We start from the raw sequence: 27,986 nt of genomic DNA, 5'->3' as shown, positions 1-27,986 counted from the left end.
AAAATATAATTCATCTCTAACCACTAGCCTGAATAGTTCTCTCACATCAGTAGGAGAAAAACATTGGTTTTATTTCAACATTTTATTGAACTTTTCATATTACACAATTTACCCAAAACATTTAAAGTAACAGTAAGACAAACTTAAAAAAAAGAAAAAGTTGTACAGACAAAACATCTCTAGATGAGGCAATATGTAAATTTAATTGTCAAATCATGATTTTGTTACTCTGCTATACAACTTGGTACCATTATCACTGATACTAAATGACTCAAGAGTAAGACATTACACATTCAGTTTATATGAGAAAAAGAGATTATTTACAACTACTCGAAAGAGAAACAGAAATGCCAACAATAGTATCATTCAAATTCTAGTGCAATGTGAATTGTTACCAACAGATTTTATTTGCTTAAATAAATTTTGAAAATAATTCAAACCTGGCTACCTTATTAGAAGCTGACAAAGTAGTCTTTTCTGTTTCAAAATATCAGTGGACAAACATCCTCCACAACCTCAGTTGATACAACAAATATAAAGCATCATTTTTTTCTTTCATTTCATGAACGGATATACTAACACTTAGTATAGAAATACTACAGCATTTGTACTCAATAAAGTGAATGCTTTGTGCAGTTTTAACAAAGCTGCTGCTAAAAAGACAGTTGTGAGTAGTCAGGTACATCTGCCAAAGTAAGCAAGTTCTCACCTCTCCAGTTCTGTATGTTTCTGAAAACACCAGCTAAGGTATCAAATACCCATTTTCAAGTTACTTGTTTCTACTATTTCATATTTATAACATCTCGTGCTGAGATTTTGGAGGCTTTAATAGATAACCTTATTAACCCAGATAATTTTTTTAAGAGCCCACAAAATAAAATTGAGAATGGCATTTCAGGAAGGTCTACACACATGTACTTAGTCAGTTAATTCATAAGTTCACTTCACACAGTAAATTAATATTTACCAGTTTTTAATTGCTTTCAGTATACTTGACTCAAATTAAGAAACCCTACAATGTAAGGCAAGTGTATCACAAGCTCAGTGGCCAAAATCTGGCTTATATAAGAGGACCAATGGGCCTGTGGAATATTTAATAGAATCTTTTTCATAATGCTCTTAGTTCTATTGAATTAAAAAAAATACTATTTTGAGCTGTTATTATCTTAAGAAGTGTAGCCCATGGATATTTGATTTGGCACCTACGTTAAAGAAAAATAACAATTTTAAAAAGGGAAAGAGTGTATCTTATGGTTATCTCACTCACTCTTTTCAAAATTCAGTGCAACATATTTGGCTAGCTTAAATTTAAGTGCTTGACCGTTCAAGATTTTGTTTCAACTAATTTGGAATGGTAGTAAAAAATTACTCATATTTTACTTCCTATGTTTCAATTTTAATGTTAATTTGTATTCCCTTTCTCCAAAAAGGAAAATAAGATCAACCTTACTTGTGTGTGGTTCAGCCTATCGTTCTGATAATTATTCCACAATAAAATGAATTTACGTAACTATTTTCAGCTAACTTCCAACAAATATCCTGAAATATTTAATTTTTAGCTAAATAAAGCATCCTATGGATTTTCGTTAGTAAATACTTGATTCTATTCAGATTCTTTTCTAGAAATTTTTTAAACTTGAAATTTTCTGGTTTACTCTTATCTGAAACTATCTTAATTGAAAGCAATTTAAATGCTATTGGTTCGACAAAGTAAACCTTAATCTAAAATATTCACTATAAAATATAAAATGTGATCAGTGGTGTTTATTTACCCCCTCTTGGTGAATTTAAAAATGGAAAATGTAGGTGTTTCAGTAACCACACACACACACACACATAGGAGAGATTTGCTACTTATTACTGTTTTTACACTTTTTGCATATCACTTTTTTGTTCCAATACTACTATTTGCAAAAAGTAACCATTTCTGTGACATTTAGCAAGTACAATTTCAGTTACTATGCATTCTTGGTTGGACAATATCAGTGCAAAGTCACTGTGTTCAGAGAGCTAAATGGTTCGTGATACAACTGTGATTATTCATGTGAAGAAATAAAACTTTAAAATGTCTAATGATACAGCAAACACATGTCATTTTACTATACAAAGTGCTTAACCCACCAAATTACATTTAGGAACAGACAAAATGTTTTTATTAAACTGATGAATTTTTTTTTTGCTTATTATATGTTGAAATGTACTTTTTCCCCACCCGTAAAACACAAGGGCATATTTCCTTTAAGCTTTGGATTTTTCTTCAGTATTCATCTAAAGAAGTTTAAATAAAAGGTGATAAGAATAATTGCTTTTCCCTCCATGTACATCTATTTTGGAAAACAAAATTTAAAGCAAAAACTGAAAGAAAATAAAAACGGAAGGCATTATCTAGTGATGACTATATAGTAGACAAGAGGCACAAATTCCCAGATGAATTTTAATTTTGTTTCCTCTCAGACAAGCCATTCAGACATAAAAGGTAAATGAGGTTCACTTAAGTACACAATTTGTAAATGTGGAAACAGTAGTAATTGTCATGATTTTTTATATCCTTTCTTAAGAGTGGCTCTAAAAACAGTCCGATGATTCACACAAGTAGCAAAGCAAACCAAACTCTATAAATGTATGATAAATTAAGTTGCTAGCACTGAAACACTGGGTTTGGATATGGACAAGGATGTTGTCTCTGACTTGCATCTTTTGGGTACCTTGGCTTTTGATATTTTGATGTTCAAGTAGAAAGTGCATGACTTCGTTTTATGCAATAAGGTGATGTAAGTGTAGAAAACTTAGGGATGAAGGAAATTCCAAGTTACATGTGTCTACATAAATGGCTTTATAAAATCAATGTATATAGCCATTAAGATAGTTATATAGGGACAATGCAATTTAAAACCTTTTTACTCCTGCTTACAGATTGCCAAATCTAATCATCCCTGAAGTCTTTTTCAATAATGATGTCATTTATTTGCTTAAAGGTAAAAATCTCCCGATTGTATTAAGGACATTAACACACTACACTGTATTAAGGATACTATACCAACATCAATCTAGAAGGTAAAATAAACATTTAATGAATATTTAAGTCAGATGAAATAGATTCAACTCTATAAAGTTTTTAGATTTTGTAATAAAATTCTGCCTAGGATCATGTTTACTTCACCATGAGTGCTACACTAACTAGAATTTAATAGGTGTTATTTTTATTGAGTTTTCAAATTTGGAAGAGTTTTGATCCAAAATATGTACCTATGCCTTAAAAAACAAAGTCAAGATAATCAGCATGGGCTTTTGTACCAATTTTACTTTCCAATCCATTTTCTTCCCCAGTATTTCACTTTTATCCCTCATAACTTTATAGCAAATTATCGAGATATCTTCCAGACTACTCAGTGAGGGAACCTAAATCTCAAATGTTATTTTGAAGAAGTGTAGAGTAAATAATTTTGGTAATCTGTAAAACAGCTGCATGCAGTGTGTACTGTATTATAACAGCACCAAACCCTTTATAAAAACCAAACACTCCTTCCTCCTGCCTTATGGTATTGATACAGTCTCTCATTCCCTCATACTGTGTATTAATTGGAAGCACTTCATAGCCAAGGTCTGTATTGTCAATTATTGTGCGTGTTCCTTGAATGTGAAGGCGGTGCAAAACTGTTTCCAATGGGTAAAGTATAACGTCAGAACAAAGACTGGCAGCAAAGTTAGCAATAAGTTCTGGAAAATAAGCATCCAACATACTCTGCACAGGGCTAGTGCTCTCAGCTAGGTGGCTATTGTAAGTCTTTCTCTTTAGAATTAGTAGGACAAATTTCTGAATAACTGAGCTGATGATGTAATGAAGAACTCCATGAAGCACCGTAGGGAAGATCAAGGAAAGAAGCGGAAGAAGTCGTTTGCTGTGAGGCACTCCCATGCCTATCACTCTTCCAATTCCTTCTTTAACACATTCCAAAATGCCAGTATTATCTCGAATTATCTCACTCTGAAATAAAAATGAATAAGTAAAACTTAACATTTGCTTATTTTGCCACAGAAAAAGGACTCTTTCTAGGTTCCTTTTAAATCCTAACGTAGTGACGGAAGAGGGAAACATCCATGATTTGCAGACTTTAACTGTTATCTAGGCATCAGATTTTTTTTCAAATAAAATCTCATAAAATTGCTATCAGTGAAGTTCGGAGTTAATCTTATTGGGGTAGGGAGACTAGGGAGATATGTAGGTGGATACATCTCAAGAAACTTCTTAGAACTTGTGGAAAGGCAATAACTATGTAATGCTTAAGGAGACACTATGGTGCTTATAGTTCTTAAACATGTTTAAATCCTGCCTCCATTACTTACTGACTATGCAACTATTGTCAAGTTACTTAACTTCTAAGCAGAGTTTCCCATTCTACAAAAATGGAAATGACCATTATCTACTTTTCATGCACAGGGTTGTTGTGAATATTAAATGAAAAAAGGCTTGGCACTTAGGAGTCACTCAATAAATGTTAGTCTCATTATTACCTGCAATGTCTGCTTTTATAGAATTTTGGGGATATGAATAAGAAAGTTTGATATGGATTACTGAGGTATAGACAGATAGAAAAGAACTTGCTAAAAGGCACTTTGGCTGCAGCAATGACTGCAGAAAAGTAGCGGATGAAATTTATAAGGTAGCCAGGGGCTATATCATGCCTTATAGACTGCTCTGTAGACTTTGGCTTCTAGTCAGATGGGAAATAACGGGTTGATTTTAAGCAGAAGATGGACATGACATAATTTATATTTTAAAAGAATACTGGCTGTTGTGCAAAGGAGGACAAGATCAGTTGAAAAGCCAGTTCAAAAGTTACTGGAATCATCCAGTAAAGGGATGATGGTGGCTTGGACTAGAAGGTGGCAACAGAAGTAAAGTGGTTCAATTGTGCTTTTGTCCTAAAATCAAAGTCTATGGGAATTACTGGTGAATTGCATTTGGGGTATGCAAGATAAGGGTCAAGGATAACCCCAAGGTGGTTGTACAGAGGAACTGGGGGGAATGGCATTGCCTTTTATTGAGTTGAAAAACTGCCAGAGTAGCAATCTGGTGAAGATCAAGAGTTCAGAAATGTTAAGTCAATTAACTCCAAATGGAGTTCAAAATAGAAATTACAGGAAAAAGGTACACAATGGACCTACAGATGGTTTCGACGATATCTCAACTTATGTTTTCAAATTTATGACAGGTTTATTGGGATGTAATCTCATTGTAAGTGGAGAAGCATTGTATTATAAATGTGGGTGTCTTTAGTAAATAGATGATATTTAAAACTATGAGACTACAATGAGCTTGCCTAGCCTTCTAATCCATCTTCCTACTTCTGACCCTGACCTCCTTCCCGCTGGTTTATTTTTAATACAACAGTCAAAGAGATCCTAATAAAGATGTAAGTCAGATCACACCACCGTTCTCCTCAAACCTATCAAAGACTTTCCCTCCTTCCCAAACAAAAGCCCAGTTATTACAATGATTTACCATGTCCTATATAATCTGGTCCTCTCTTACCACTCAGGCCTCATCTCCTGTATTCTTCCCTTGCTTAGTTAGCACCAACCATAACAGCTTCCTTTCTACTTCTCAAGCATGCAAGATACAACACACATGACACAGTCCCACTTAACAGTTTTTGCACTTGCTTTCCCTCTAAATAAAACTCAACATTTGCTTATTTTGTGCTTAGTTAGCACCAACCATATCGGCATCCTTCCTACTTCTCAAGCATGTACGACACAACACACATGACACAGTCCCATGTAAGGGTGTTTGCACTTGCCTTCCCTTAGAATATTCTCACAAATATCCATGTTGATCTTTACGCAAATGTCACCTTCTCAGTGAGGCCTTTACTTATCTTCTTAAAAAAATATTAACTGCCCCCCCCCACCCATTACATATCCTATTTGCCTTCCTTTCTTTATTTTTGCTCTCTTTAGCAGTTAATCACCATGAAATATACCTTATATTTAGTTGTTTATCTCTACTTTCCCCATAAGAATATAAGTGCTATGAGAGCAGAGCAATTTGTTTTTGTTTGCTGTTGTATCCCCAGGGTCTATCACAGTACGTGATACAGGCAAGTACTCAATAAATATTTGATAATTTTTTTTTTTTTTTTTAAGTTTAGCAGTTAAGGAAGATAATCTGAAAGGTAAAGTGATGTAATTAAAACCTTTATTTAAAACTATAATAAGTCTGAAGTTGATTTTAGGGAATATGAGTCAATATGAATCCTTAATCAGTAAAAGGATATATAAGCATTGCAACTTAAAAACAATCTTGTATGAGTACACAGAATTGACTTTTAAAATGCAGGGACTAGTACAAGGACTTTTTTTTTTTTTTTTGAAAAGACAGTCTCACTCTGTCGCCCAGGCTGGAGTACAGTGGCGTGATTTCGGCTCACTGAAACCTCTGCCTCCCGGGTTCAAGCTATTCTTCCACCTCAGCCTCCCAAATAGCTGGGACAACAGGCGCCTGCCACCATGCCCGGCTAATTTTTGTATTTTTAGTAGAGATGGGATTTCACTTTGTTGGCCAGGCTGGTCTCGAACTCCTGACCTCATGATCCACCCACCTAGGCCTCAAGGATTCTTAATGAAGAAATAGATCACTACAAAGTTCATGATGACTGGGTAATTATGAAGGATGAAAGAAATGTAAAAATAAAGTCTTTCCTAAAACAAAAACTAAAGTTTTGAGTCTTTAGTGTGAAGATAACAATAGTATCATTAATATATTGCCAGGGAGAAGAGGTTCTAAAGGAGGTTAATTTTTAGAGGGACAGATGAGATTATTTTTATAAGTTGAGTCTGAAGATTTAACTCACATAAGATTAGAACTAAAGTGATTCCTGTGAATAAATTAGCTCTTCCAGAATAATGAGTATAGGATAAAAAAACAGAGGGTCAAGGATTGAGCTTTAAGATATAACAGAGGAGATGGCAAAGGGGTTATTGAAAAAAGATGTTCAAGAGAGAGAAATCTCAAGAAAAAAGAGTTCTAGAAAAGCAGACAAAAGAAATCAAAAGACGTTAGCAGGTGGAACTTGAAGCAGGAAACAAGAGGTGAATACTGGGTTAAAAAAAAAAAACATACACAGAACAAACCCTATCACATAGTGAGCCGGGCACTTACATAAATAACTCATTCAATGTTACACCTCAGTTATTAAAATACTATTCACAATTTATGGATAAGAAAATTATAAAGGTAAGAAATCTGTCTAAAGTCCCCGGTCTAATTTAAGCAGAGAAATGTGATAATGGGTCTGTCTCAAGCTAAAAGTTGTTTTCCCCAATAAATCATTCTGCTTAGTTGTTTTTCCTTAAATAATTACTTTCCTGACATTTTTTCCCTTATCTTTAAAATGAAGCTATCTCATACAAGTGACAACTCTCTAAATTCTATAGCACCATACAAAAATTGTATCATTTATTTAACACAATGCCAAATGCAAGGGGAAGGAGGGAAAGTATTATTTGGGTCGTAAGACATTAACTTCAGTTAACTGAAGTTAGTTCTAACAGAAATAATAATAATAATAATAATAATAATAATAATAATAATAATAATAATAAATAATAAATCAAAGATGAATGATACAGCCAGAAAAGATACAAGGTAGAGAAGAATAATTAGAAGAGCAAAGGCTGATCCAGTGGGACTTTCTACAGAGAGGGCACTCACATATACTAGAGAAAAGAATATGCTAGAGGATCTGATGTGGAAATAGAAGACATGTGTAAAAATAGTGGGATTTTGTATACAGGTGAAGTAAAAACTACCTTCATCTTACAGTTTTAAGTGTAGGAAGAAGGGTAAGACATTTAATTAAATGTACTTGAAGCGCCACCATGTGGTTAGGAATAGTAACACAAGCAAACAGAATTTAAAGTGCTAGCAGAAAATTGCTTCAGCTTTGTAGTATTTACCACACCCAATAGTATCAAATGTTACTTAAAGGCATATTTAAAAAGAATCCTGTCAGTAAACTACCTGTGGGGACAACCTGCTTCCTGTTTGGATGATTATCCAACATGTTTATTCTCAGGTAATTTTTAATTTACTGTCCAATGATAAGCCATAACCATCTGAGTTGTATGTAAGGGCCTTAAAAAGTTTATAGATTCTTTGTTTTCAGAGCAAGTTATAGGCTGTGTTCTGAGATGTCTAAATGAAGAGTATAGTTGCCTACGGAAAGGACAAAAGTAATTAAAACTAGCAGTGTGACTTAAGATGGCAATGGAAATATACAGACAAGCAATGTGTGATATAACTGTGATATTTATAAAATAAACATTTTAAGACATAGTCTTAAAATTTTCTGCTGAAATATTAGATATATACAATATACTGAATAGTCCAAAAACTATTCTTAAATAAAAAGAATGACAGTAAAAAAAAAAAGCTCACCTGCACTGTTTCAATCAGACTTGCGGAATAAAAAGGCATTGCCACCACATAAGTTAGGCTATAGAAATTAAAACAAATTTATCAGTATACTGAAACAAGATGCTTATACGAATTTTTTAAATATCTGCTTTAATATGCCAACATAATTTATAGTCAAGCTAGAATAATCTTTTTAACGTTTTCAACTATTAATACCTATAGCCTAAAAATTCTAACTTCAGAAACCTGTAACATAGGATGCTTTATTCAACAGAAATGAAAAAATCAAATGACAAAACAAGGACAGCCTGCAATGAAAATAGATTGGACATCTACCTACACATAGCTAATGCAGCCTATAAATCTAAAACGTAAAATTTAGGATGAGGGATCCATTCCATAGTTTGCCTTTTTAATGATATTTGAGCAAGTAAACTTTTCTGTTACTATCCTCTTATATCAATTCCCAGATTTCCCATCCAGCAGAGTTAGGCCAGTCTTCAAATGGTGAGTGAAGTCCCCTTTTATTATTAAAAAAACAACATTATACAGCTTTGCAAAGTTGTTTTCTATCACCAATATTTAGACAGAGTAATATTACAACTTTGCAAGCCTGCAAAATATAGTTATTCAAAATAATATCAAGGTGGGACTTACCTAACCCTTATGGGCCAGGTCCTGGCAAGTAGTGGTTTTCAAGGTGAATGGAACATCACTAAGTAATAATGTGCTGGAATGTCCCATTGAGGGAGCCAGCAAGCTGGGGGATTTCCAATTCACAATCTTCAAAAAAAAATTAAAAAGTGAAGAATAAAATTCTAATCTACAAAAATGGTTACTGTTGTAAAATCACTAAGTGCCTTTAGGACTACATTTCAATGTCACTAACGTTTTTTGGGTTTGCTCATCACCATACAAATACATTTGTATCTCTGATTAACAATAAAATAGTTATACTTTCCTTGAAAATCTAGGTTAAATATATTGAAGACCCATGCTAACTTCCTAAGAATACACACACAAAATTAGTCTGTGATTCCAGCCTTTCAAATTAGTAAGATTTATTTTAAAGATAACATATATTTCAAGATTTATTCCTAAACTCTGTTACTTGTCCTTTGAAGTTCTAGTCCCACAAACATTTCACTGCTCTAATTTCCTTCTCTACAGTTATTTAATAAGATTTGTTTCCAGTTCTAATACTATAAAAATTAGTGAAAATGTCCAATAAAAATGCCATTTTTTGATACTTACGATTTCAGTAGAAGGTGTTCTCCTATTTGTTTAGGACTCCATTTATGTAAAACCTCCCTAAAACATAAAAATAAACTTAAATAAAACAAAAGCCATGTTACTTAAAACATCTGGAATTAGTGCAATTTTCAAAACAGTAATCAACTTCTAATTTTTTTTAATCTGTAGGAGAAATATATTCTAATGGTGAACATTTTCTTTTCTGGAACACAGTGTAAACAACTCTGATGGTTTAACAGAAAAAGAAATACAAGGTGTTTTCGTATGTGCTGATAGAAGGGACTGGCAGAGAAGCAAGAGGCACAACTGATTATGAAAGTAAACATGAGAAAGTGAAGAAAATTAAGATGATAAGTTAAAAGAAAGAGAATAGATATGGAAACAAAGAACAGGATTTTAAAAGGCTTGAGAAAGTATGTAAGAATGGGATTTTTTTTTTTTTAAAATTAAGTAACTCTAATGCAGGCTGACACATTACATTTATGAGTACTTAATTTCCAAAGGATCTTTACTTAGTACAATTACATAATTTTGTGACCATTATATTCTATTATCTTTGTGAGCACCTACTAAGCAAATGCCATTACTATGCAAAGTGCTTTGCATGAACTATTTCTAATCTTCATAATAACCCTATTTTCTCCATTTCATAGATAAGGAGATAGGATCAGAGGGGATTAATAACTTACCAAATCCAAGTAACCAGTTACTGTGGAACTGTGTTCTAAACCTCTGTACTCTGCCTGTACTGCCTCTCATCTTATTTGATACAGAGAAGAATCTTGTGAGATAAGCAGAGGAGATACTGTCACACTTGTCTTACTGGTGAGAAAAATCAGGGTCAAAAAGATCACAGGGAAATGTTCAAAGGAAACAGGCAAAACGCCAGGTCTGGAACCAACGTCTAAGGTTGTGTGCATTCTGTCTGTTAGTTTGGGTACTTTTGGAAAACAAGAAAAGAAAGAACAAAAAAGGAAGAAAGAAAAAAAAAAAAAAAAAAAAAAAAAAGAAAGAAGGAAGGGAGGGAGGGAGGGAGCCAAGCTGAAATGAAATAGAACCAAAGGGGAAAAAAGGGAGTAAGTTCTATCAAGAGAAAAGTCCAAAAAGAGTCAAAATTACAGAGAGTAAAAAAAAAAAAAAAAAAGGAAAAATGTAAATAAGAAAAAAATAAAAAGGCAGCGGAGATAGGAGAACAATGAAAAGAGAGAGAGAGAAAAAAAAAAACCAGAAAGGGAAGTGCAAAATAAAGATAAGACTTGCTTCCACCAGTTCCTCTGATGGAATTGGTACTCATTCCATCATGGCTACAACAGGACTCTAGAAAAATGTTTTCTATTTCAAATGACTGAATTTGAAAAACAACAGCATATAAAGCAGTACGTACATCAGAGACTTTCAGACAATAGAACAACTACCCCTGATTTCTAAGACCTTAGAGCACCTTCTGGGCCAAACTCTGATTAAATTACTATTAACATATTTATTTGGCCTGAACAACACAATGTAGCTGAAATCATATTATTCAATGATTAAGTCGAAAAATATAAAAAATAGATTAGGCCTCTCATCTTCTGGAAAGTTACTTTATGATTATAAAACAAAATATGTTACATGCTTTGTAAATCATCTTGGCACAGCTAATACTCATGGCCTCAGAAAGTATTACCACCGTTTATGATGACATCAATTTTAAGTATAAAATTGTGGTAAACATTAAGGACTGGATAGCCTCCCCTTTAAATACAACTGTCAATTCTGAATTACCTCTCCTTTGATGACTACTGCTAATTATTAAGATCATTAAGATAAAAGAAAAGGAGATTTAAAACCAAGTATTTAAAAAATGTTTTGGGGACTCTTCCTTGTATCTGTTCTCTACTACTTTATAAAATGGGTAAAATTTACTGTTACAGCTCTAGAAATTTAAATAAGCATACTTAAAAGTGTCAGTTGAGGGTAAATGTAAAATCTTGTCATTAAACCTTTGTATAATTCATTATCAAATACCAAACATATAAATATATCTAAATGAACTATTTTCAAGCAAAAGATACCCTCGCTAATATGCAAAAAAAAAAAAAAAAAAAATCAATAAAATTTATTCGAGTACCTTTTCTCAAAACAGTCTAGTTTTTCATTTAACAGATCAAAATACATACTCCTATGCATAATCAACACAAAAAGCAATAAAATTCTAAAATAACTCTAATTTAGCAGTCTTTAATTTTCAAATGGTCAAATAGCTATCCTCATTAAAAAAAAAAAAACCTAAAAAAAACACTTCCCCCAACCTACCCTAAACCCCTCATCTTCCAGTTACCTCTCTTCATCAATCCTAGTCAGAGACAACGTTCTAAACTTGCTGTTTCCATGTCCGTACTTTCCCATTCACCTCTGAACCCACTTCAGATTGGTTTTGAACAAAAACAGCTCTTGCCAAAGTCTCCAGTAATCTCCATGTCATTAAATCTGATGGACGTTTTTAAGTCTCTACCTCATCTGACATTTCAGCAGCCATCAGAGCCTCGTGTTCTTCTCTCCTTGAAGCACTCTTTGCCCTTGTACTCCACTAGCCCATTCTCCGTTGGTTTTTATCCTGCCTTCTTCTGGTCTCTCCTGACTCCTTTTCAGGATCACCTTTCTTAACCCAGCCACACCTTGTTGGAGTTCCTAAGGTTCAGGCCCTCTTCTTCCACTATAGGGTATCCTTCTTCCCTAGGGACCCTCATACCTAGGGTTAGAACTACAAAATCTCCAAAATTAATTTACCTTCAGTTAAGAATTCATCATATGCCAGCCCCGTATCATGTGCCTACTCCATGTGGATATGATAAAAGCACTGAAAATGCACTTGTCCTAAAGTCCAACTTAAAATCTTTCTTTTCTACTTAGACTCTTTCAGTGTTCCCTACTCAGGAACTGTTAATCAGAAAGGAAATCTACTGAATTTGAGGAAGATTTCATTGTGTTTAAAATAACATGTGTTTAAAATAAGCAAATTCAGAGGGAACTGTTGGAGGAAGAATATAAGATGTTTACAATGGTATAACCACAAATGTGTGATGAGTCAAAACTAAGTTGGAGTTGAACCAAATGGGTTTTGTGAGAGACTGAACCACACAGGTGGCCTTGGTTACAGGAACTCCTACCTCACGTTAACAGTATGAAAAAAGCCACATGTAAATTAAGTAAAGGGTACTGTGGGGTAGAATGACACATGGTTTAACTCATTCCAACTGGGGGAGAGGATTGGGAAGGGTTTAGCAGTAGATAAAGAGATCACACATGATGATCCTGGGTAATAAATAATTTGTTAAAAAGTAATACTACTGAGAAATTATAAATTTGCTGATTTAATGAACACTAGAGATCTGTTTTTCTCTCTGATTTGATCATAAACTTTATAAAAAAACTAAATGTTGGTATATCTATACTATCTCCCCTGTTCTACCTAGTAATTGTTATGCAATTAAAAAACCCCAGGCTAGGAGACCTCAGAGCTCATCCTCCTTATGTAGTAGCTTCTGTGAACTGCTTTTAATGTTTAGTGACCTTGTTTGCCACAACTCTACCTTCTTCCCATTAATAGGAAAGGTCAAATCTCTCCAAAGAAGAATAAATAATTTTTTAAAAGATATTCACACTATACTTCAAAAAACAGCTTCATTTGACAACTAATTACACAAGCCCAATACAAGAAGTCATCCTTGATACTGCCTTCTCTCTCATCTCCCATTCCTAAAGCATCACCAAATTCCCTCAATTTGACCTAAGTATATTTCAAAACTATCCACTTACCTGTATCTCAAAAGATACCACCCTGATCTTAGCCACTATCATTTCTCACCTCTACTATTGTAATAGAATACTAAGATGTCTCCTTTTATTCACTTCAGTCCTCATGCAACCTTTTCATCTATAGTTACAATGACCCTTTGAAAACAAACCTGATGTCACTGACCTTACTGAACCTCTTCAATATTCTTATAATGGCCTGCAGGGCCACACATGTTCTGGCTCCCACCTGCTCTGTACCTTACCCCTGGCCAGAGCTCCAGCCATGTTGAGCCTTCTCTCAGTTACACCTGAATTCTCTATGCTCCCCACTGCAACAGCATTTTTATACAAATTGGTATGTACCTCCTAATTACCACTCTGATCTACCTTAAGTGTCATGTTACTAGGGACACTTTCTAGCCCTTTAATACTTTCATGGAACTATATTCTTTTCTTTCAGAAAACAAATTTCAATTTGCAATTATTCATTAATGGAATTATTGTTCTTAGTGAATGTACTTTTATTAGATTCTGAGCTTCCTGGCAACAGTTACCTTTTGTTTCCTTTCCTCATTGTAAACTGGTTTTTAGCTTAGAACCTGGCACATAGTAAGTACTCAGGAAATGTTAGCTAAGTAAATGAATGAATTAATGATTGGGGCTTATCACCAAAATTATCCAAGTAGAACAATGCAATAGAGGTTACTATTTTGTCTTCTTTAGAAAGATTCAAAATGATGAAAATATATTCCCACTCAGTTGACATGTCTGTCTACTAAGAAAGTTAGATGATAAAATTTTATAAAGTCCTATGCCTTCCCATTCCCATTTTTGTCTTCCCTGTAACCTGAAATTAACGTTATTCCTTCATCTCTGCTTTACAGAGGCAACATTACTTGCCTAAGGTCCCAGAAATAAAAAGTGAAATAGCCAGGACCTGAACCAATAGTGTTCCGGTTGCAAATATAGTCAACCCTCCATACCCATGGGTTCCACATACATGGATTTGGGCAACTGTGGAGTTAAGATATTTATTTATAAAAGAGATAGTTGCATCTGTACTGAATGTGTACCGAGTTTTTTTTTTTTCTTGTCATTATTCCCTAAACAATACACAACAACAACTATTTACATAGCATTTACATTGTATTTGGTATTATAGGGAATCAAGAAATGATTTAAAGTATACAGGAGGTTGTGCAGAGGTTGTATGCAAATACAACACCATTTTATAAAAGGGACTTCAGCATCTCTGGATTTTAGTATCCACTGGGGGTGCTGGAATCAATCCCCCAGAGATACGAGGAACAACTGCATTGAAGTTTTTTCACTCTACCAAATGGAATTTCCTGCATTTTTGTTAATTTTTTACAGAACTGTTTGTTAGAGAATTTCAAGAATATTTGACTATAAGTACTAACTTGAGATCTTACCTAGTGATATAAAAGCAATAAAGTGAATAGTTAGCCAAACAAAGAAATACAGATTTTTTTTTTTTTTTTTTTTTTGAGACGGAGTCTCGCTTTGTCGCCCAGGCTGGAGTGCAGTGGCCGGATCTCAGCTCACTGCAAGCTCCGCCTCCCGGGTTCCCGCCATTCTCCTGCCTCAGCCTCCCGAGTAGCTGGGACTACAGGCGCCCACAACCGCGCCCGGCTAATTTTTTGTATTTTTAGTAGAGACGAGGTTTCACCGTGGTCTCGATCTCCTGACCTTGTGATCCGCCCGCCTCGGCCTCCCAAAGTGCTGGGATTACAGGCGTGAGCCACCGCGCCCGGCCGAAATACAGATTTTTAAAGAATAAAACAAGAAACTGAGCTACCCAAATGTTGCTGACCTTTCTAATCTTTGTTTTGTTTCAAACCTTTTAGCAAAGCTTTATTTAAGGAACTTCAGGACTATGAGGTCCTTCAAAAGAAATCACATTGGAAAAAAGCTTAATATCATTTTCTCTTGCTTTCATTTCCTTCCCTATAAGGACTAAATCCCAACATTGGGCATATGTGTTACTCTAGTAGCTATGCCTTCAACTATCTCACTTCTTTAACAATCCAAAAAATCCACCCTGCCAGACAATAAATTTGGATTAACAAACCATTCCAAAGCCTTTAATATTATCAATAGGATGATAAACAAAAATATAGTGCCGATATAGAAAATCACAGAGTAATGCCAAATAGCCCCTTAAAAATTTTAAAAATTTCTAATTTCCAATATTACCTATTAACATTCCTTTCATATACTCTTTGTAAGATTCCTTTGTTTACCCATCATTGTGATTGTCCCAAATGTGTATCATTCCTCTCATGCTTTTCTACTACAACGCCAGTGCTTCATTTTTTCACCAAATAACCCTGTATCCTGCTTCACAGAGAAAAGAGACACCTGAAAGCAAATTTCCCTAATTTCTCTACCTCTCTCTCAAATGTATCTGCAATTCTAATTCTCCCATTTTTGGTTTCAAGAACATGATTGTCCTATGCTATTTCCAATTTGTTCTGAGGACCTCTCTAATGTCTCTCATTATCTCCCCCAACTACCCCTCCACCCCCGCCCAACACACACACGGCACACATGTACACCTAGGATTCTGTCCTTGGTCCATTTTATTCATTTAATCTACACTTTCTCCTTAGGTGATTTCATCTATCCCAAGCTTCAACTGCTACTTTTATGCCACAATACCCAAAGCTCTGCCTCTGCTTCAATTTTTTTTTCTTTTTTTACTGTGATCCATGGTTCCAACCAAATATTAGACATGTTCCCCTCCCTCGATGTCTTGCAAGAATCTCCAGCTTCATTTATTGAAAGATAAATTCTTTATCTTCTTCCCTACTCCAACTTTTTCTTCTTCTTGAATTCTCCATCTTGGTTAACATTTTCCAATCTAGAAATCTCAGTCACTACTGACAACTCATTGTCTACTATCTCCAATTACCAAGCTAACACAATGACCATCAATTACACTTCAGAAATATCTAGCCAGCTCATCCCTTTCTGTTCTGCTCCACGGTTCAGAACCTTCTCAGTCTCGCCTAGATTATTACAATAGATCTCCATAAATCTGTCTATACTATTCCATTTATTTTACACTGCCATTTGAATATATCTTGATGAGAACATCTATATATTAAAAAAAAGAAACATATTCCAACCCCATAGAGAATAAACTTACAAAGGCACAATTGTATTGTAATGTAGCACCTCAGCTTCTTTTCCTCATATTCCATTTCATACATACCCAATATTCCGAGCATAAGACACTTCTTTTTATTATCTAGACTGTCCAACCCCATGACATTGGACATGTTACCTCTTCTTGCTTACATGTGTCTCTTTCACTAAACTGAATACTTAAAGAGTGGGAATTGCTCACATACCCACATTTGTTCCTCATCTGGCAGTTGCTGGCACATAGCAGTAGAAGCTGAAAGATACATCTCAATAATACTAAGCCAAGGCACATTTTCTTTATCACATACTAATTTAATAAGATATAATTAATTTTATTCTTTGTTTCTTCTTTTAGTTACGTCAGACAAGTTTTCAGATTCAAGACATTTTTTACTTACTTTTAAAACAATATAATAGGGGAGGGATGGGGACAAGGGTTGAAAACTACCTATTGGGTATGATGTTTACACAATTGGGAATTGTTGGATGAGAGGATCATTAGAAGTCCAAACTTCAGCATCACACAAAATACCCATGTAACAAGCCTGCACATGTACCCCTTGAATCTAAAAACGAATCACAACATGAAACTAACACTGAAGAAATGCTAAAAAAGGTACCTTGGCAAAGGTGTAAATTCACTAATTATGCCTTCTGCTCCAAGTGTGACTCCCTGGACAATAAATGTACTTCCCATTCCTTTCCACAGGGCTCTAGGTCCCTAAAATGAACAAAATTCATGGTTATTTCTGTTAATACCTACATCTGAAACAGAAAAGATCTTAATAAAACTTGATATTGTATAGATATTTTCCAATAAAACATTATTCTAATAGAAATATTAGTAGAGAACTATAATTAAATTAATTTTATATCATTTTAAAGTTATATTTAGGCCGAGAAGAACATTCCTATTAATTAAAAGCCCTAATGATTAACTAATTTGTCCCTAATATCTATATATTCAACTCCCCACTAGTCCTGTCCTGTGGATGACACAAGGTAACCTGAAACTTACATATCCACAACTTAACCCAATCATACTCACTCATACCACACCAATTCTTTCCTTCTCTGCTGTATTTCCTATTTCCCTAGATAGCAGCTTCATCACCCTTGTGTCCAAATAATATATCTAGAAAACATTTTTCTCTCACTGTTCCTATCTAATCAGTCCCCGGGTTCTACAAATTCTACTCCCTTAGTATCTTACAAATCCATGCTCTTCTCCATACTTAACACTATTACTTTATATCAATTTGACTACAAGTTTCACTGTCTCTGGTTTTGCCCCTTTGCATAATACTATCAGTAATACGCCTATTATCTATCTATGTTATTAATAGATATACATGATAGAATTAAAAAGAAGCAATAGGGTATCAGCTGAAAGTCTGTCTCCTTTTCATCCCAGTCCTCAGCAGCAGTTTCACAATTTATCCTCAAGATAATCCATGCATATACAAGTATATCTCTGTGTGTATGTTATAGAAATCTGTTTGTTTTGTGTATTTTTAACAGGTGGTATTATCTTGAAACATAAAAAATATCCTGGAGATCATTCCACATTAGTATACACAGAGCTACCCTCTTATTTTTAAAGGTTACAAGGTGTTTCACCATAATATACCATAATTATTTCACTGGTACCCTAGTGATGGACATTTAATCATTTCCAGTCTATTATATGCAATGTCATAGGACATCCTTGTATATATATTTTTGCATATATATGTGCACATCTATGTGGGACAAGTTCCTGGAAGTGAAATTAGTAAGTCAAAGAACACATACATTTTAAATTTTGATAGATATTGCCAAACAATCCAAAGCTCTTCAAGATACTTTGGTCATGGCTAAAACACCTTCAACAGTACTCTTGTAGCTTTTAAGATCTTGTGTGCAGTTCTTAGAAGGTGCTTTAGAATCTGGATCCTGCTTACTTCTCTGGCTACTTTTTCATCTTTCTGTTAGTCTTCAACCCCCACTTCAAGTTCCCATTGTACTCTATTAAATCCATTCTCAAACATTATGATCTCTCTTTGTCTTCGGCCTTCACACATTACTTTAAAAACCTTTTCTCTATCTTCATCATGAAAAGTTAGCCTTCTCAACAAGCAGCACACAATTCGGGCCTTTCTTTTCCCAAAGTTTTTCCCAGGCATACACTGAGCCCAAGCCCAGTTTTGATAAAATACTTCTCTTTTGTATTCTGACAGCATTCTGTACTTCTAATATTGCCTTTATCTTACTGCAGCACAATCTTCTGTTTAAGATCTTGTCTCCATGAATAAATATGAGCCTCTTGATAGCAGAGACATCATCTTAACACAGCTCTTTGTGGTTTTGCTAAATTAATTAATTTGTACTTTTGCTAAATTAAATTTTGAAAGATTCAAAAACATATTGTTGTGCTACTTTAGTTTTACTACAACAGTTAAGATGTTTTATTGACCAAATTGAAAGTAATTATTATTGCTTTAATGATTACTAAGCCCAAATGACACTTATATAAACCTTTAATAGAATCCATAGACAAAATTCTCACCTGAGTTTTGTTGAAACTGTACATAATATTGATGACTGTAAATGGAGTGAGGTGGTAATGCTGGGCATGGTAATTAACCTATAAAAAAGATATTTCATGATTTTTTTCTGTTAATGTTTTGTCAAGAAATAACAGAGCCATGAAAGATATATGGTAGAATTGCAGTATAAACAAAAGTTAATTCCAAAGTCAACATAAATTACACATGAGCAAAATTACTCTTAAAAGTGCTTTAAATAACCTATTAAAAGTACAGTATGTACGGTTATATAAATACAATCTGAAGACCAATGCATAATACACACAGTACTGTAGACTATATAATAAAGAGGGTCTTATTTGATATTTGTATTGCCTTAAAGAATTGAATTACATCTCCCAACTCATGTTCATTTTAGGCAAGCATTTTTCAAACTATACGTGGTAACTGACTGGTATATGAAATCAATTGGGGGAGTGTCAAAACAATATTTATTATGTGAAATAATAAAATATTAGAATGTATTACATTCTAATGGTATTATTTCATAAAACATTTAAAAATAATGTATTTGTTACTTATCTATAACGTGTCCATTGGATCTCCATGTTAATATTACTACAATGTAAATATATATCGGAAATACACTGTTCTGTGGCACACACAGTCAATGCTATTTTAATGGTATTTCTGTATACACACTTTTCAGTGCTAAGCATGAACAGATTAATTTATAATGATTTATACTGTTTTGAACTCTAACAGCAAACAAATATAGGAAGCATTACTTTACAAAGAAAGTGGGTTATAACAGGCCGGGCACGGTGGCTCACGCCTGTAACCCCAGCACTTTGGGAGGCTGAGGCAGGCGGATCATGGGGTCAGGAGATCGAGACCATCCTGGCTAACACGGTGAAACCCCGTCTCTCCTAAAAAAATAGAAAAAATTAGCTGGGCGTGGTGGCGGGCACCTGTAGTTCTAGCTACTTGGGAGGCTGAGGCAGGAGAATGGCAGGAACCTGGGAGGCGGAGGTTGCAGTGAGCTGAGATCGCGCCACTGCACTCCTACCTGGGCAACAAAGCGAGACTCTGTCTCAAACAAACAAACAAAAAGTGGGTTATAACAGAGTTTGCAAGTGGGGTCCACTGACTCCTGAGAGTCCCATTACCCTTTCAGTGGCTTGACAAGTTCAAAATTAGTTTCCTAATGATTACTAAGATATCATTTGCTTTTTTCACTGTCTTGATATGTTCACTAATGGTACAAAAGCAATGGTAGGTAAAACTCCCAGCTCATTAGCACAAATTGAGGCAGCACCATCAAACTGTATTTTCGTACTTACAGTATTTTTCACCTCATTTACCCATAGGGAGAAAAAAGCAACCTTCATATAGGGATATCCTTGATGATGAAGTAACAAAATGTTAATTTTATGAATCCTTGACCTTTGAGTACACATCCTCTTTCTAATTAATATTTTGTGTGTTACATAAGGAAGTAAGATTGCTGTCATGAGGAAAGCACTTGTATGATAGAATTGCAAGCTGAACTAGCCACTTTTTTCCACGGAACATCATTTTTACTTAGAAAAACTCATTGACAGACTATACCTATTCACCCTTAGGACAGACATATTTTAAAAAATAAACAAAGTGAGATTGTTGATTAAAACAAAAATAACTAACAGTATTTATTGTCAATGATAAGTTTGAATTTTCAAGTAAAACTCAGAATTTTGGAAAATCTATATCCATCATCAAGAGCCGACAATACTTAAAGACTTTTCTAGTGAGATCAGTAGTATTTTTAATGAAGATGATTTTTTGATATTTTATAATCAAATGTCTTAACATCAGGAAGATCTATATAACTCATTTGGTCAATATTTTTCAAATAACTTATGCACAATTATATAGAATCATGCATAAGTAAAAATATCTATTCAAGATGCAGTATAATTAAATAGATTTTTTAATGTAACAAAGTGTAAAAAGTTCACTAAAATGATTTCTGATTTCACATTGCAAATAACCTTTAAGAAACTACCACACAGTGAGTTTTGGTGCAATTGCAAAGAATACCCACAATTATCTCAAAAGAATATAATATACTCCTCTCCTGCTTTCAACTACACATGTGTACAAGACTAAACTTCCTTGCTTCTTTCAAAAACCACATGATGCAACAGATTGACTGCAGAAGCATATGAGAGAAACTGGCTCTCTCCTATTATGTCAGGTGTTAAAAATATTTGCAAAAATGCAAAATACTTTCATAAAAATATATTATCGTACTAATAGATGTATTATTTTAATGAATTATATAGATACATTGAAATTTTCCCAATTTTAATTTCTGAAATGGTAAATATCAGCAGATATGACCAAAATAAACCAAAGTTATTTAGGATCCTCAATATTTTTTTAAGACTTTAAAGGGGTTTTGAGACCAAAAAGTTCGGAACATTTCACATGAAGTAACAATTACCTGGTTTCATGTCATTTATGTAAGTTCTGCCCTTCATATTAGGGTCAGAAGTATTGCTTCAAAAGATCAAAGAAATGACATTTACCTGACATTGGCGGCGTAGAACAATGCAAGGATGTGCCAATACATTTTCTGTAAAGAGACTATATAAAAATAATTTATATATATGTATGTCTACATAGAGACAAATTAAATTTACAACATGTATCTTTCTGAAATTATTCTTGCCTGAAGAATCATGCATTACTTTGTTTTCCATTCTTAAAAAAATTAAACAGATCTTTAAAAATGTCTAGAAATGTTTGCAAATGATTCTACCCATAACAAAATTCAATATGAAATGAATGAAAACCAGATCTGCATACTAGTAAATAAGGGAAACAATACATAATAGATAATAGTAATGTCTGTAGTGTAAGATGAAACTAGATCTCTGTTTGTTTAATGTGGGAAATGACACATCAGTTAAATGGCATTTAATGCTGCAAATTATTTCGTTCAGAAAATATCCTATGAACAACATTCCTATCAGCAGAGCCATTTGATCTTCATGAACCCCATTCTAAAAATGTTGGTTTTCATGCACTTCAATTATAAGGTTTAAGTACAAATTTAAGTATAAATCTTAAATTATAAGATTCTTAATGACCATGTTAATTGACTAATATTTATGTATCAAATTTCTGATTTGAGAATGTGCCCCACAAAACAATTACAGCTGTGGGTTTCAGGTCTCAGAGTGACATATATAAATACATGTACACACATATTTATATGTAATAATAGTCTATCAAATGAATCAAAGCTTTAAGTATAAATATTGAAGCAAAAAACAACTCCAGCAGAATGGAAAACACAGATTTTATTTATATTGACATTAACACCCTCGGGTTCAATAATGCATTTTTCTTAGTTAAAATGTTTAAAATGATAGCGATCATTATGGCATGAAATGTAAGCTTTGTGCAATTCCAATATTTTTGAAAATGGTTTTCACTAAGGATCACAATAATCAAGACTAAAGGCTTTTCTTAAAATGATCGTTAGATATTAAAAAAAAAAGTAATGCTATCACCAAACGCTGATTATGAACACAATCTAGATGCTATGCTGCTAAATATCTTATAAGCATTAGAATGTTTAGAGAGAAGTCTCCATGCACAATTACTTTTTTGATGGGAGAGAGACAGATTACATTTCATTTTATTCTTTGGATAGACCCATGAAAAGAATGAAAACCAGATATGCAAACAGGTAAGGGAAACAATACATAATATTAATATCTACAGTATAAAATTAAACTAGATCTCTATATGTTTGATGTGGGAAATGCCATGTCAATTACATGGCATCATTAAATGCCATGTAATTTTTATTTCTTTCAGAAAATGTCCTATGAACAAAGTTCCTGTCAGCAGAGTCATTTGATCTTCATGAACCCTATTCTAAATTACTTTTTTTGATGGGAGAGAGATAAGATTACACTTCATTTTATTCTTTGGACAGACCCATGAAAACAATTACAATACTCATTACAAAATTACTTTGTGTTTATAAAATTGGATGACTAGTCTATCCTTACTGGAAAAACTATCAAATTATATGTTTTAAATAATGATCATGTTTTTTTTCTGCAAAATATTATTCAAAATTTAAGCTGCTGCTTCAAAGAAACAACCTAAAGGAAGCAATAATAATCATTTAATATTATAAATTAAAGAAAAACTCTAAATTAAATAAATAAAAGCTTTAAACATCTTTAGATAAAACATTACCTTGCAAGTCCAATACCAAATCCAGCAAATCTATTCAGCTGTTCTAAAGTAAAAAAAAAAAAAAGAAATAAAAAAATAAGATTACTGATAACCAATATTTAAGTTTAGTCTAAAAATAATTTTTAAAAAATTATTAACCTGCTGTTCATTTAAACTTCAAAGTCAAATTCTGATGGGGCCAGGGAAATAATTTAAATGAATGAAGGACTCTGCTGGGGTTTGTGGCAAATTGCAAGGTGTACAGCCTTTAAAGCACAATTACTCTTTAACTCCAATTCATTGTTGCCACATGAGAGTGTGGGCCCAGGGTTTTGAAGCTGTAATTTTTTCAAAAAAAGATATTCTCATTTTATAGAAAAGCTTCCAATTTTGAAGTCCTGGAAAACTATTTCAGAAATTGTTAAAACACTGTCTGGGCCTAATGAAACAAATATGCAGACAGAACCTAAGGGCTAGCAGTTTTCAGCTTCTGATTCCAATCAAATAAAAAATTTTCTATGGTTGGCCGCAGCTGATATTTTACCTACGACTTTACCTCCTATGCTGTAAAAACTAGTTATTCACTGTTACTGATGGAGAGCACTTTATTAAACCAATAACTGCAAGTAAAGCACCTCTAAATTATTAATTTGAAAGGGTACTTAGGGATAACCAAAATGGGTAAATACAGTTCTCTTCTTCCCTGTCTCTTCAAGTTTTAAATAGTTTGAGGCTAGCTGTTTAATTAATCAGAGTAGGTTACCGGATATGTATGTGCTACTACAGATGGTATGTCTGTTGTGTTACTGGAAAAGTTCACAGCTGGAAACATTCCTATGCATATGTCAGAAGAGAAAAGCCTTTCTTCCTGACTAAACTCAAAGTCATAGTGGTGAACTATTACAACCCCAGGGAACCAGACATTAAATTCTAACTATAATACAATATTCACAAATTACAATTCTTTCTTCTCTTTCAAATGAAGCAATTGCCCTCACTATTCCCTTTCAATCAGAACAAGGCCACCTAAGCATGTTCCTGGGAAACTACGCGGTTCACCCTAGAAAAATATACAAGCTAAATAGAAAGCTTCTTTTACCTACCTAAGGCACTTTTACCTTAGATTTTACCCTTTTGTTTTGTTTTGAGACGGAGTCTCGCTCTGTCACCCAGGCTGGAATGCAGTGGTGGGATCTCAGCTCACTGCAAGCTCCGCCTCCTGGGTTCAGGCCATTCTCCTGCCGCAGCCTCCCGAGTAGCTGGGACTACAGATGCCCGCCACCACATCTGGCTAATTTATGGTTTCACCATGTTAGCCAGGATGGTCTTGATCTCCTGACCTCGGGATCCGCCCTCCTCGGCCTCCCAAAGTGCTGGGATTACAGGTGTGAGCCACCGCGCCCAACCTTACTCTTTTTATATGTATAGATCATCCCCAAACAGTAACAGAAAATGCTAGTAACATTTTCTGGAAGGTGTTAGGAAGATTTACTCTTGTTTACTGTGTAAATCTCTTTGGTGTCTAAGTTTGTTGCAAAATTAACATTCACACACCTGTTACGGCTGCAAAATTAACCCGTGGTGTGTCAAGGAACTCTTCCTCATTGTAACCATCAAAGCATAACTTATGAAAAGATAAAAACATAAACTTTACTGCCGAAGAAGATAACTGTGTAGCAACGGTATATGCATTTTTGAATTATTTGATTTATAACTTGTAAAACCTTTCCAGTATTCTTCTGGACTAGTATTGGGACTAGTACGACACAACGGGAAAAAAGCAAAAAACAAAAAACAGCGAAGAGTCAAAAAGCTAATTGTATGACAATTAGCTAGGTAAGTCATCTATCCTTCTTCACATCCTCATTTACTCACTAGGCATTCGTTAAAGTCTATTCTTCCTAGTTGAATAAATATTATTTTATTTCCAAGTCAAAGTCGAGGAAATGAGAATAAAGCCGATACCTACAATAAATTTAATATTAAATAATACCATTAATCTATTATTCTAACAATTGCAGGAGAATAGAAAGAGGTAGCTATTATTCTTTATGAATAAAAAAGGATGTTGAAAATATGTACATTATGCAGTGTTGCAGCTTTTCTGATATCCCATAGAGAATAATTATGTCATGATTCCAAAGTCCTATCTTGAAATTGTATCGGTGTTTCTAACTTTTATATGTAGTTTTTAGGTCAGAAGAAAGAAAGCAGAAGGGAAAATTATAGGAAGGAAACTTTCTAGACTGGGGATCTGAAAAGCAGATAAAACTCCTGTGTTTAAAAAGGAAAAGGAAGGAATTTTTTTTTTTTTTTTTTTTTTTTTTTTTTTAGCCTATGTATCCCATACTGGATTCTTCTACACATCTTAAAGATGAGAAAACTGAGGGCTCACAGAGGTTAAGTTGTTCAGATTACGAGTGGCACAACCAAGTTTGAACCCAAATTTGCTTATGCTGAAAGGCTTCTCTCTTCAGAACACAAAACTACGAGTAAACACATTCATTAAATAATTAAATCGAGAAAATACAGCTGCCAAAGTTAATCAGGTAACAGTAAATAATCCAAACTCCTTTTTGACTCTGGCCATCAGTTGGGACACCAAAACCTCTAAAAATTCCTACTATGTACCCCATAGCTAAGGCAGATGTCTTTTTTGGAATTGATCCAGGAGAATTCGTTTGCGTGAGGAAGAGGGAGAAGGCCGGCTTCAGGGGCAGAGGACGAAGGAGGGCAAAGGAGGGCAAAGGGTGTGGCGCACGATAGGATGAGAAGGAGCAGGAGGCGGGACCCTCTGCGCCGCTTCCGGGGTCTGCAGGCCTCAAGCCGCCGCCCCACTAACCCACCATCCCTGCGTCGGTCCCCGTGCTTCTCACCACTGCTCTGCCCCTGCACACCGCCGCCGCCGCCAGTGGAAAAGGGTTCTTCCGTGGGGCCTTCGTACGGGGTGGAGGTGGTGGGCACGCCGTAGGGGGGGCTCTTCTCGCCCCAGTGCAGGTTGCGGCTGCCGGGGATGTCTGGGGGAGTCGTCACCCAGTGGCCCAGGTCCGCCCCGGTGCTGAAGGACCTTGCAGGGAAAGCGCCGCCAAAGCCCTGCTCGTCCCGGGCACCGCCCCGGTAGCCCAAGCCATCAAATCCGTCCGGGCGCCGCGGATGCATTGCAGCGGGGGCAGGATGACGCGAGCCCGCCCGGAGCCCACCACCACCCGGGCCACCGCGACCTAAGACCACACAGTTTCCCCTAGGCAGCCGCCGCGTCTGGGGGATATTCTGACAACCGGAAGTCACGTTAGAAACCCGGAAGTCTTGGGAGCACGTGATTATAGCCTCTTCCGGCAACCATTAGTGGGCACGGTTGCTAGGGAGACACGGCGGTAACCTATAACTTAAAACTTTGTTGTCATTAGGGAATAGGTGGGAATATGGTTGTGGGATTAATGAAACACGGTACCAAAGAGATTCCAGAAAGAGAATTGGTGTAGGAATAGGGCCTACATGGGAGGAGGTCAAAGATGCTTCTTGGAGGGAGCCGATAACCCGCGAGTGGAGCTTACCCGGTGAGATCTCGGCCAGAAATACCCCATGTCACAGCTACGCCCCAGATCTCAGTGTATTCTCACGGGGCTGGTGCCTCACCTGCTCCGAGGAAGCTAGTAAAGGTTGGAGTTGTGGAGGGTTGGTAACCTTCTACCTAGCTTTGTCTCCCGCACTTGCGGTTTTGGATAAAATCTATTGAGAGATATGGTACTGCCCAGTGAGCGCGAAAGTGCTATGGACCACCAGAGCATTTTAAAAGTTCAGGTGAACGTCGGGGGAGAAAGAAACCCACGTACTCGAATACTGCCCTCGTGGAGTGAGGAATTACGGGTTTTACTTTTCTAAGTCTGTAAAGAAACTAGTTTTCTGTCGTATTTTTCCCGATGTATCTAAATCACTCAGGGTATTGAAATCCCAGTTGTATCTTTCAAAATCGGGACCTCTAATTAAATAACTGAGAAGAGTTCTGTAGAGGGTCCCCTACTACCTGTTTTCATTAGGTCCACGGGCTCTTGGGGCAGGCTCCCTCCTCAGATCTGAGGAAGCCTTCCATGGGTTCATCCTATGTTCCTTCAACTCGATGGACGCCCAGGATTCCTAGAGCTTTTCCAAGAGAACTCTGACGTGCTGTTCTCGACCTTCCAGATGCGAACCTTGATTGAAAGTGATAATCAGCTTTGTTTTGAGCGAACTGACATTTTTGTTTACAGTTTTATCACTACTTTTATTTTTTGTGGGTATGTAATAGGTGTATATATTTATGGGTTACATGAGATATTTTGATACAGCATGCAATGTGTAATAATAACATTTGGGTAAATGGGATGTCCATCACCTGAAACATTTATCCTTTCTGTTGCAAACATTCCAATTACACTCTTCTTCGTTATTTAAAAATGTTAACTGTACATTTTTAAATAACGAAGAAGAGTGTAATTGGATTGTTTGTACAATTAACATTTTTAAATAACGAATTGACATTCTCAAATTTGATTGCGATGCAGCATGGACAAAGGTGTTGAGTCTCTTGACAATACTCAAAGGTGTTGAGTATTACT

General features: G+C 35.1%; 1 protein-coding gene across 2 annotated transcripts; it reads right to left on the bottom strand.

Annotated features, from left to right (window-relative positions):
- Nucleotides 1-63: 63 nt before the first annotated feature.
- On the bottom strand, nt 64-27,524 carry SLC25A46 (solute carrier family 25 member 46). 2 transcript variants are annotated; one of them, XM_017959761.3, is made up of 8 exons: nt 27,416-27,524; nt 23,413-23,455; nt 21,723-21,780; nt 19,170-19,247; nt 17,242-17,342; nt 9,674-9,730; nt 8,441-8,498; nt 64-3,985 (listed from the first exon to the last, which is right to left on the bottom strand). In XM_017959761.3, exons 1-8 carry the CDS (start codon nt 27,423-27,425, stop codon nt 3,407-3,409), a joined length of 984 nt encoding a protein of 327 aa, XP_017815250.1. In that variant the 5' UTR covers nt 27,426-27,524; the 3' UTR covers nt 64-3,406. The 2 variants fall into 2 exon arrangements, with proteins under 2 accessions (XP_017815250.1, XP_003900031.1); XM_003899982.4 differs by lacking the exon at nt 27,416-27,524 and adding an exon at nt 26,268-26,671.
- Nucleotides 27,525-27,986: the final 462 nt, after the last annotated feature.

Source organism: Papio anubis, chromosome 5 (assembly GCF_008728515.1).
Source record: "Papio anubis isolate 15944 chromosome 5, Panubis1.0, whole genome shotgun sequence".
Lineage (NCBI taxonomy): Eukaryota > Metazoa > Chordata > Mammalia > Primates > Cercopithecidae > Papio > Papio anubis.
This window is presented reverse-complemented; position numbering and strand designations above follow the sequence as displayed.

What these genes read in the sequence shown, in the direction of transcription:
- SLC25A46 (XM_003899982.4), bottom strand. Translation starts at nt 26,550, where the DNA reads ATGCATCCGCGGCGCCCGGACGGATTTGATGGCTTGGGCTACCGGGGC. An exon ending in ACAGTTTCAACAAAACTCAG is followed by an intron (nt 17,343 to 19,169) that starts GTGAGAATTTTG and finishes TGTTCATTTTAG; the next exon opens with GGACCTAGAGCCCTGTGGAA. An exon ending in GAATTTACACCTTTGCCAAG is followed by an intron (nt 9,731 to 17,241) that starts GTACCTTTTTTA and finishes TTTATGTTTTAG; the next exon opens with GGAGGTTTTACATAAATGGA.